Below are 12,500 nucleotides of genomic sequence, written 5' to 3'. Positions count from 1 at the left end.
GTCTATAATTATTCGCATCATCCTTCCTACCTTTTTAAATATTGGAGTAACATTAGCTAACTTCCAGTCCTGAGGTATCTCAGCAAACCTAAGTGATCTTTCAAAGATTAACTTAAGTGCTTCAGAAATACTGTCTACACCCTCCCTAAGTACTCTGGCATGTAGCTCATCAGGACCACTGGCTTTCCTATCGTCTAGTTCAAGAATAAATTTCCTAATAATTCCCGGTTTTATATCAATATTTTCTAAAGCTCTTAAACTACTCGCCGCACTGTTTGTAACAGGATTTCCTATTCTTTCCCTAGTAAATACTGAAGAAAATTGTTCATTCAATAATTCTACTATGTCTTCATTTTGATCCACTACTACACCATCTTTTCTGAGTGGTCCAATCCTATCCTTATTTCTTTTATCACTGACCTTGTAATAACTATATAATTTTTTGGGATCTTTACTCCCAGCTCTAGCTAGTTTTATCTCTGCCTGTCTTTTACTTTTTTTATAACCTTACTCAAATCATCTCTGACCTGTCTGTACTTAATCAAATCTACATCTTCCCACTTTTCTGCAACTCTCTATATGCCCTCTTCTTCTCTCTGATCTGGCTACCTATCTCATGAGTCCACCATAATGGCTTCCTGTTTCTCTGCCTTATATCTTTGTAAGGGATACACTGCATCACTATACCCTTTACTACAACCTTAAAATATCCCACATCTCCTGTGCAGTTTTAATTCCAAAACTATCTTCCCAGTTTACCTCTCCTAATAACTGACGTAACCTACCATAATTGCCTTTCTGATAGTTTGGGACTCTAGTCTTATTCGCTATATTATCCCTACTGGAATTAATGATAAATCTAATTATATGGTGGTCACTGTTTGCTAAAGTCTCTCCTACCTCAACTTCCTTTAAACAATGCTCAATATTTGTTAGTACTATGTCTAAAACCTTCCTCCCCCTAGTAGGTTTATCTACCATCTGCACTAAATAGTTATCCTGAAAACTTTCCATAAACTTATTTTCACTAGCATCTCCTACCATCCTCTCCCAGTTTACTGACTTAAGATTAAAATCCCTAAGATAATTGTCTGACTAGTACACCCCTATTTATCTCATCTACCATAAGGTTGTCTACATCTGCTGACTGGTTAGGTGGCCTATAAAAAGCTCCTACTCTAATAACCTTACTTTTGTTTACTCTAACATCCAGCCATAAGGACTCTACTCTGTTATCTACCTTAATACCATTAACCTGACTGGAAATGAAGGATTTTTTTACATAAATAACTACTCCTCCGCCTATCCTACCAATTCTCTGGTGTAAATACATAATGTATCCATCTACTTCATATTCTTTCCTATTTTCCTAAACTTTTCCTCATTTACCCATGCCTCTGTGACACATACAACATCTAGGCCCTCCTCAACTATATAACTAGATAACTCGTCCTTCTTGTTCCTAAGACTCCTGGCATTTACATAAAAACATTTAAGTCCTGCTACCTTCCTAGATGCTGTCTCCTTATTTGGAATCCTAATCTTATTCTCTCCTATTTGCACCTGGAAATCTTTCCTAATCTTTTCACTATCTCTGTTTATCCTATCTAATTTATGTCTAGCATCTTTCTTCTGGAATGCATTTGCTACCTCACCCCCTACACTCCATCCCAACTCCCCTCCAGACATCCACTCAGCACATCCACACCCTTCCTACTCAGATGCACACCATCCCTAGCATACAAATCCCTTCGCCCATAGAACCTATCCCATACATCCACAAAGCTGACACCCACATCCTTACACATCCCTTTTACCCGATCATTCACACCAATGGTTCTAGACAACCATTCCTGCTAACATACACACGAGGCAAGATTCCTGACACTACACACCTCCTACCACTCTCCCTTATCTTGCCTAACATTTCCCGAAATCTTGCCACTAACTCCTCCGACCCACCTGCTCTGACATCGTTCCCACCTACGTGCAAAACTACTACACCCTCCTCTCCATCCCCCAACCCTCTTCTGCACCTCCTCACTCACTGCCTTCACACCTGCACCAGGCATACACACGTTCGTCCTCCTATCCCTGTCTTTCCCACAGAAAGTGCTATCTAAATACCTAACCTGAGAGTCACCCACCACACACACCTGAGGTGTGCTAGGCACAACCATCCTCCTCCTCTCCTCTACCCCTTCTTTCTCCTTTCACTCACCACAACCACTTCATTCACTCCACTCTCACTCTCCCCTCCCCTCCAACAAACCGAACCTATTTTCACACTCAACAGGTTTAGTCCGTTTGTTGTGGTGGTGCATGAACAATTCCGCCTTTTCAACGGGTATTCATTTACATTATTACTTTTACCTTATTTTCTTTATTTTTACGTGTTTCTTTTATTTTTTCTATAAACAGCCAAAACTCACTAGAAACACCCAATGCAAACAAAACAGCCTCTACACACACCCAACACACGCGCCACACACCAAAACAACTTCAAATCGTCCTAAAACACACTTGAGACACCATACACCACCTTAAAAGGCTGCCAAACACGCACACAACTCACTACAAAAACCCAATATACACCCAAATCACTCCCACACACACCCAAAGCTCTTCAAACACTCAAAACTGTCGCAAAATACATGATAACCCCTCAAAATGCCCCCAAACACACTCAAAACACACGCCAATACTCAAACACTTCCACACCACACTCAAGATACGTCAAATATGCCTCAATACATCCAACGCACACTGAAAACATACTTATAACACCTAAAACACTCTGCAATACTGCCAAACACACTTAAAATACCCCAAATATACCCACCACTACACCAAAAGCATTGTAAAGAACGGCAACATTACAAGGGTGACTTACCTAAATGTTGTGGCTTGACTCCTCCTCTTCTTCCGCTTCCCTTTCTCATTCCTCCTCCTCTGTTTCCCTTTTTTAGTCTTTCTGTTGCTTCCATCTACACGCCTGAGCCTAGAAACACACCACAACACTCAGAAAACACTAGATATTAGGCAAAATATTGAGGAAGTGGCTTGGCAGCCTTGGCTGGTCCTCCTCTTCCTCCTACTTTTCTCCTTCCTTCCTCCTCCTCCTCCTTTATTTCTCCTTTCTTCTTCCTTCTACCATTATTATCTACACACCAGAGCCCTGAAACACACGCAAACACGTAGAAATCACTAGATATTAGGCAAAATACTGACGAACTGGGCGGCTGGGAGGAGGGACGCCAGCCCAAGGCCTGTGACGTCACAGAATGCGCGGGACCAGCGGAGACTCGTCTAAATTACGTAAATAATTTGAAAATTGACCCATAGAAAAAACGAAGCCACGGCCGAATGCTTGACATTTTACGACTGTGAACAAACTTTAACTAACATCCACAACATAAAAACATCTCCTGCCTAACTAGTTTCAAAGAATTGTGTAAATTAACTATATTATAAATTATAAAATCATTTGCACTCATGAAACTCAAAAACGTCCACCCATTTCCACTTTATATTTATTTTGAAAAATATTAGACAATATAAACTCTCTTCTCAGGCGTCCAACAGTTAGCTAGGACCAGAAGTGAACCAATGAAACTTATTTATGTCAAACAAAACCATTCAAATCCAAACTCATCAAAAACTCTTGTCAAGTCCAGCCATTTTCACTTGGCGAGTATTTTAACACACTTGACACAGTCTGAGCTTTCTTTTAAGGCATTGGACACCGAGTTAGACCGTCAACCAAAACGTAATTAAATCAAATACAAAATATAAAACTTACGTTTAACGGGACCAAACACCATTTCAAAGTCCACATATTTGACTCAATGGGTTGATTTCACGCCTAAATCAGCACAGACGACTCTTTGCCACCATAAAGGCCCACTTACACCTTCAAATAAAAAAACTCAAAAAAGCAGATGGAAAATTTGGCCGTTGAAAAGACATTTATACACGCCATAAAACACCACTAAACGCCACATATTTACCAAACTCTGGCGCGGAACACTCTTCAAACACAACGCAGTATTTATAGGAACCATAAAAACACACCATGGAAGCGTAATATTATCATTAGCAAATATGTGAAAAAAGTATAGAAACCTGCTGGTGGCCCAGGAGGCGGGGCTCGGGAGGAGAGCGGAGGGGGACCGGGGGTGGGCTACATCCGGGGAGAGGGAGGCGGGAACAGCTGGGGCAGGGGCTCTGAGTCCATGTGTTGCCTTTATCAGCTCACCACAACAAAATGAAGGTATATCGGGAAGAAGTGACCACGGCTATGAAATGTCAGACTGATGACTGCATTGTGACACATGTTTGGCTGAAGGAAGCAAGTCACATCTCCTAAAACTTGCTTCTTTACTGCAAAACACACTCAGAACACCTTGCAACACCTCAAAACGCACTAGAAACACACAAAAATGACGCAAAACACACTCAAAACTTTTACCAATCGCCTTCCTCAACACCTGGGCACAAGTCACACTGTTTTCACTCTCACTTGTAAACCTAACCAAAGAAATAAGTGAACGGCCTCAAACGTACCTCACACATGAACGCTGTGGAGGATTGTGGTGTACGCTGACACCGTGTACTGCTGTCTCACTCACTGCTTGGTGCTCCTAAACACTGCACACTTATGTCTGTGTGTGTTATTTGGTGTTTAAGAGTGTTTGGGGGCATGTTTCTGTGTGTGTGTGTGTGGCAAGACTGAGGACTAACACTAAATACCACCACGGGTATGAGTGTGTTTGTGGGTGTGTTTGGCTGTGTTTACGAGTGTTTGAGGTATATAAGTGTATGTATGGCTGTGTTTGAGGTATATGAGTGTATGTATGGCTGTGTTTGAGGTATATGTGTTTGAGGTGTTTGAGGTATATAGTGTGTTTTAAGTATGTATGGCTGTGTATGGGTGTGTGTGGGTGTATGGGTGTATGGCAAGATAGGACACACCACCACCACCAACAACAACAACACAACTGGTCCTCCCGGTTGACGTGTAGGGGCGGGTGTGTTTGTGATGATCCTTAGTATAAATGTGTATAATAACTTACTAAATCTATTATTAATGAGACACTACTTCTATAAATTGCACATATTGATTTATTCTTTATTTTCATCCTTTCTTTTCGTTGTATTGCCCTGCTGTGGTTATAGAAAGGCAGTATACATGAAACAGCTTCTACGTTTACAGGAGTGTTTTGATATAGCGCGGGAAAAGGAAAGAGAAATCGAGATATTTGAAAGGTATATCGGGAAGAAGTGACCACGGCTATGAAATGTCAGACTGGTGACTGCATTGTGACACATGTTTGGCTGAAGGAAGCAAGTCACATCTCCTAAAACTTGCCTCTTTACTGCAAAACACACTCAGATATTTCCCTCGTTCTCTATTTCTATCGCCTCTTTTCTTGATCTATGAGTATTTCTGGCAATATACCACAGTGAAGTGATCATAAGTAAAGGAATATACACATCTTATCGATCTACGAGTTGATTTATTTATCTATCTATTTATCTTTCTATCTGTCCATTTATCTATTCATTCTGGTGACTATTTGGTGATTTTCTACAGCTTCACAAACTCATGTGGGGGTTTAAATAGTGAAGACTGTGGCCATTAATCTTCTGCCCTCCATACACCCTTCCTGATGTCAATAAAATGGTCTTATCTCTCTCTCTTAGCCCACCACCTCTCTCTCTTTTCAGCCCACCACGGACACCCTCTCTCTCTCTCTCTCTCTCTCTCTCTCTCTCTCTCTCTCTCTCTCTCTCTCTCTCTCTCTCTCTCTCTCACCTCAATTTTTCTCACATTTCCTTTCTTTAAACCACTAAATAAACTCCACTCTCACTCTTTCTCTTAGCCTACCACCACAGACACCCCCTCTCTCTCTCTCTCTCTCTCTCACACACACACACACACACACACACACAAAGATAGAGTGACTAAAATTGGAGGTGGAATAATTGTGTTAAGAGGAAAAGAGTTAGTAGTGTAAAAGTAGTGTAAAATGAAGTGGTGGGTGTGGTGGTGAGTGATGGAAGGCAAGATATCAATATTGTAAGTGTGTATGTACCACCCAAAACAACAAGTGGATGGTCAAATGATCAGTCTAACAGTATGGTGGAAAGCACATTGGAAACAATGACAAATGAAGCTGCAAAGAAAGCAAAATGGTTCTACTTGGAGATTTCAACTGTAAAGACGTCAATTGGGAAGAATTTGAAGTGGGGAATGGTGGAGAATGGGGTGAGCAGAGCAGCTATTAAATTATGCGGTGGGAAATTTGATGACACAGTGGGTGAGGCATCCAACAAGGGGAAGGAGGGGTGATGCCCCGTCGAGACTGGACTTGATACTCACAAAGGGAGTCCATCTACAAAATGAGATTGAGCATGAGTGTCCTTTGGGGAAGAGTGATCATGAAGGATTGAAATTTGAGGTCAAGGTGGGATTCACCAAAGATAATGAAGTTGGATACAAGGAGGAATGCCTAAATTATTATGCTAAGGGAAGATACAAGGAGTTGAGAAATGACTTTGGAAATGTGGATTGGTCCCAAATGTACCAGGAAACAAACATGCACTTCAAATATGAAAAATTGATGGAGGCCGCAGAGAAGTTTGTGCCAAAATATATATACTAAGAAAATCTTAAAGGGAGATCAATGGTTTAACAAAACCTGTGACAAGGCAAAAAGGGAGAAGGAAAAGGCATGGGAAAAATACAAACAAGAGGAAGTGGAGAGAGAAGCATATAGGAATGCAAGAAAGAAATATGTTCAAGTGAGAACAACAACAACAACAACAACAACAACAACAATTTCAACAGAGAATTGTGAAAGTGATCCCAAAATGTTTGATAAATTCATTAATGGTAAGTTAGAGAAAAAAGAAAGAGTTGATAAATGAAAGGTTGGAGATTATATATATGAAGATACAAGTGTCATTGTTGAAAAATTGAATGAGGATTTGTGCCAAGTATTCACACAAGAAACACAATTCAATCGACGGGTGTTACCTGTGTGTGACAAGATGGATGCAACAAAGAGTCACACTGCAAAAGTTTTGTTGAGTCAATTAGATGTTAACAAGGCAATGGGACCAGAAGAATGTTAAAAGAATGAATGTCAAGAGCAGTTGCTAGATCCAATTTTAGATTTAACAAGAACATTTATCAACACGGGACAGGTGCACCCACCAGTACAATCAATGGAAAAGGGCAAATGTATGTAGTACCAATTTACAAAAGTGGATGTCGCATGGAACCATTGAATTATAGAGCTGTTTCTTTGACCACCATTATGTGTAACATATGTGAACAAGTGATCAAAAGCAAGTGGTGTGACTTCCTGGAAAACAAACAAATACTAAGTGAGAAACAGTTTGGCTTTACAAAAGGGAAATGGTGTGTATCAAATTTGCTATGTTTCTACTCAAGAGTGGTGGATATTTGACAAGAGAGGGATGGATGGGTTGATTGTGTATACCTACACTTCAAAAAAGCATTTGATAAAGTACCACATAACAGATTGATGTGGAAGTGAAGTAGTATCGGAGGAATGAGGGCAAATCTGACGGAGTGGATGAGAAATGATTTGACAGGTAGAGAAATGAGGACGGTGGGAGTGAAGGGAGTGAAGTCAGAGTGGAGGAAAGTAACCAGTGGAGTTCCCCAAGGTTCAGTGCTTGGTCCTGATCAATTATTATATAAATGACATGCCAGAGGGAGTGAGAAGTTACTGTAGTATAGGAATATGTTTGCAGATGAGGCAAAGATGAGGAGGACAGTGAGGAATATGCATCACTGTAATATACTGCACAAGGACTTGGACAAAATATAGGAATGGAGCAGGACGTGGCAAATGGAATTCAATACCAACAAAACCTGTGGAATGAGAATGGCTACAACTAAATATACACCCTATAAAGACTGGGGGCGGGGGGAAGACTGTACGTAATTGAAGTCAGTGAAGAAAAAGACTTGGGAGTGACTGTACAGAGTAATTAATCTGTCTCCAGAAAAGCACATTAATCGAATAATATTTTGCAAAACGTACAGCATGCTCCAAAGTATAGGATGGGCATTTAATTAGGTGGACGGGAACATGATAAAGAAGATATTGACCAGCCTGATTAGGCCACAGTTGGAATATGCATCAGTAATTTGGTGAGCATACATGAAGAAACCAACATGTCAATCAAGTGGAAAGAGTGCAGAGGTTAGCAACAAGAATGATAGGAGGTACCGTATGAGGAGAGGTTAAATAGGCTGGAATGAAGCATGTTGGAAGAAAGAAGAGTCACAGGGGATATGATAACAATGTTCAAAATAGTACATGGAGTGGACATATTGGATAGGGAGAACCTGATCACGATGGCATCCACTAATTACCTAAGAGGACACCCAAACAAAATACTGAAGGACTCCTGCACGAGCCACATCAACAAGTATGTATGTATGTATGTATGTATAGCTTCCCGTATCGGAGCATTGATGCATGGAACAAACTGAGCGTGGATGTGGTGTGTGCGGCGACTGTCACTCAAATGAACCACAAATTGGACCAGTGTGGACAAACAGACAGGACATACACACCTACGGCTTAGACACACACACACAAGGAAAAGGAAATCAAAGAGTCTGGGAGAAAACTTTGGGCCTTGCTGAAATTATAGATCAACAGATCATAGAAGAGAAGATTGCTGAGAAAGTGGTGAAGGTTATTAAATCAAATGAGACATTGGTGAGGGAAACTGTAGACAAAAAGAGATGTGTGGTGATATTTGGTGTGGAGGAGGATAAGACACCGAGTAAAATGGAGAGAGAAAAACATAAAAAGGTGATAAATAATATCATTAATGTGGTGCAGGAGGAGGAAAAGACCTAGTACAAGAAATAGAGGACTTCCATAGAATTGGAAAGTTCACAAGAGAAGGTATGAGGCCAATAAGAATCAAACTTAAGTCACAAAAGGATGTAGATGAATTGGTGGAGAAGTCATGGAGGCTAGCCCAGCAGGAAACAACAAGGAAGATTTGGTTGAGAAGAGATCTCGGTGAAAAGGAAAGAGAAATGTTAAATGAGTTGAGAAAGGAGGCTTTGAAAAAAAAATGAAGAGAGGACAGAAGAGGAGAAGAAAGAGTTTTTCTGGAGAATCTTGGATATGAGACTGAGGAAGTGGTTCATAACCCAGAAAAGTACAGTAAGAAAGGACTAAAGAAACTTACGTATGAGCGGAATGTAATGTATTCCAACATAAATGGAGTGATATCGGGGATTTTAGAACTCAACGATTACTTGAGGGACAAGAACCCAGATATTGTGGGTCTTACTGAAACAAAACTGAGAGAGGAGAAGACCTGATGATGGTTGGAGAAGGAAATATAATGTTTGGAAAAGAAATAGAGTAGGTAAGATGGGAGGAGGAGTGATGTTGCTGGTTAAAAAAGATATAAAGGTGGATCAAGTGAAAGAAGGTATGGGAAAGGCAGAAGTGCTAAAGATCAGAGCAGAAACTAATGAAGGAAAAAGAGGCACTACATAGTGGTGTACGTACCACCTAAGACAAATGCATGGTCAGTACAGGAATATGAAGAAATGATAAGTGATACAGGAACATGTCTGGAAGAAATGTTGGGTGGCTGTGAACGAACTATAATGATGGGAGATTTTAATTGTAAAGAGGTGTGTTGGGAGGACTGGTCAATGGAAGGATCAGAGACAACATGGGAAATACACTATTGACACTGGCAATGGAAAATGTGTTAACTCAGTGGGTCAAAGAAGATACTAGGTTTGGAGGAGAGGAGCATCGTCAAGACTGGACTTGGTCTTTAGTACAGAGCCAATGGTCATTGAGGAGATGAGGGTGGAGTGCCCTTTAGCAAAGAGTGATCATGCAGTTTTGGAGTTCAAGGTGATAGATGAAGAGAAATCTAGAAGAAATGAAGAATATAAAGTGGGAAGATGGAATTATGCCAAGACAGATTTTGGAAACCTAAAGAAATTCTTTCAAGAGACAAATTGGATGAAATTCAAGAGTGCTAAGGAGCAAATGAAAAGTGGAAGGAATTTATAAAAATATACAAAGAAGGTGAGAAAAATTTGTACCAATAAGACAACATAGAGAAGTTGGAAAGCAGGACTGGTTTAACGATAGATGTGAAAAGGCTAGAACAAGAAAAGAGGATGCATGGAAGAGGTGGAGAAGGAAAAGACGGATTAAGCAGTGGGAAAGTTACAAAAGAGCAAGAAATGAATATGTGTTGATTAGAAGAGAAGAAAGAAAGAAACAAGAAAAGGATATAATTGATAAATGTAAAGACCAACCAAGGCTTTTTACAGACATGTGAACAACAACATCAAAAATAGAGAAAGTATTGAAAGTTTAGAAGTAAATGGAGTATGCAGTGAAGATCCCAGGAAATGGCAGAGGCTATGAATGGATGCTTTCGGAAGGTATTCACAAAGGAGACTGCTTTTGACAAACCACTGGTAATGGAACAGAAAGGGATTATGAAGGAGTTTCAAGTAACTGTGGAGGAGATCAAGAATATGATGGGGAGTTTAGAAGTGAGAAAAGCTGTGGGACCTGATGGGGTATCAGGATGGATTTTAAGAGAATGCAGGGAGCAATTGGCAGAAAAAGTTTGTGAAGTAATTGATGCCTCATTAAGGGAAGGTGTAGTGCCCCAAGACTGGAAAAGAGCTAACATTGTCCCAATCTATAAATCAGGTAACAAGAGAGACCCATTGAACTATAGACCAGTGTCACTTACAAGTGTGGTAGCTAAGATGTGTGAGAGGGTGGTGAAGAATAGATGGACAGACTTCTTGGAGAAAAATGACATACTTTGTGAGTGTCAATTTGGTTTTAGAAAAGGGCGTTCATGCACGACAAACCTGATATGTTACTATTCGAGGGTGATAGATGTAATACAGGAAAGAGATGGTTGGGCTGATGGAATATATCTGGATTTAAAAAAGGCCTTTGATAAGGTACCACACCGGAGACTGATCTGGAAACTTGAAATGGTAGGAGGAGTGCATGGCAGTTTACTAAAATGGATGGAAGACTTTTGGTAGGAAGAGAAATGAGAACAATAATTAAGGACAGACCATCAGAATGGGGCTTGGTGGAGAGTGGAGTTCCACAGGGATCAGTGTTGGCACCAGTAATGTTCGCGGTCTACATAAATGACATGGTGGATGGGGTGTCCAGTTATGTGAGCCTATTTGCAGACGATGCAAAATTGTTAAGAAAAGTGAGATGTGACAAAGATTGCGAACTACTCCAGGAAGACTTGGACAGAATATGGAAATGGAGCTGTACATGGCAAATGGAGTTCAACACGACAAAATGCAAGAAAATAGAGTTTGGCAAGAGTGAAAGAAGAATCAGGAGTATGTACAAGATAGGAAATGAAGACATAAAACCAGTCATGAAGAAAAAGACCTTGGGGTGACAATTACCAATGACCTATCGCCAGAGAGACATATAAACAAAATAATTGGAGAAGTATTGAACTTATTGAGGAACATAAGAGTGGCGTTCGTATATTTAGATGAAGAAATGATGAAGAAAATAATTACTGCAATGATAAGACCGAGGCTTGAATATGCAACAATACAGTGGGCTCCGAACTTAAAGAAACACATAAGGAAACTAGAGAAAGTACAGAGGGCTGCAACAAAAATGGTGCCTGACTTAAGAGATTTGACTTATGAAGACAGACTGAAAAGAATGCAACTTCCGACCCTGGAAAACAGAAGAGAAAGGGAGAACTGATAGCAATATACAGAGTGATGATTGGCATGGAAAAATGGATAGGGAAGATCTGTGTATGTGGAATGAAAGAATGTCGAGAGGGCATGGGAAAAACTAAAATGGCCACTTATAGGAGAGATGTGAAAAATATAGCTTCCCTCATAGAAGGGTGGAAGCATGGAATAGTTTAGACGTGGAAGTGGTCAACGCAAGGAATATTCATGATTTTAAGAAAAAGCTGGACATTAATAGATATGGAGACGGGACAACACGAGCATAGCTCTTTTCCCGTATGTTACAATTAGGTAAATACAATTAGGTAAATACACACACACACACACACACACACACACACACACACACACACACACACATCATTATACAAGTGTTTTCCTTTACAAATTAATTGATGGTGCGAGTTGGTGCCATTAAAATATAGATGTTAATGGAGTAATCTTTAATGGCTTCACTGTATATATGGACAGGGATGTTGATTATTATTATTATTATTATTATTATTATTATTATTATTATTGTTGTTGTTATTGCTGTTTGTTTGGGTTAATATATATACAATGGTTTATTGTGTGTGTGTGTGTGTGTGTGTGTGTGTGTGTGTGTGTGTGTGTGTGAGAGAGAGAGAGAGAGAGAGAGAGAGAGAGAGAGAGAGAGAGAGAGAGAGAGAGAGAGAGAGAGAGAGAGAGAGAG

The 12,500-nt window shown here is 40.2% G+C and overlaps 2 protein-coding genes across 3 annotated transcripts in view; one reads left to right on the top strand and one right to left on the bottom strand.

Moving 5' to 3' along the window:
• Window positions 1–12,500, bottom strand: part of LOC123502275 — a 487,861-nt gene that overhangs the window by 134,169 nt on the left and 341,192 nt on the right. The gene's annotated exons all lie outside the window — the stretch shown is intronic.
• The window catches only part of LOC123502281, a 409,114-nt gene continuing 404,657 nt past the window's right edge, over window positions 8,044–12,500 (top strand). Inside the window, exon 1 of the mRNA XM_045251506.1 lies at window positions 8,044–8,472. Coding sequence (XP_045107441.1) covers window positions 8,306–8,472 — 167 coding nt within the window. The 5' untranslated portion in view covers window positions 8,044–8,305. The remainder of the gene's footprint in view (window positions 8,473–12,500) is intronic.

This window comes from Portunus trituberculatus, chromosome 11 (assembly GCF_017591435.1).
Source record: "Portunus trituberculatus isolate SZX2019 chromosome 11, ASM1759143v1, whole genome shotgun sequence".
NCBI classification, from domain to species: domain Eukaryota; kingdom Metazoa; phylum Arthropoda; class Malacostraca; order Decapoda; family Portunidae; genus Portunus; species Portunus trituberculatus.
Note: the sequence above shows the minus strand (reverse complement) of the source record. Positions and strands in the feature narration are given on the sequence as shown.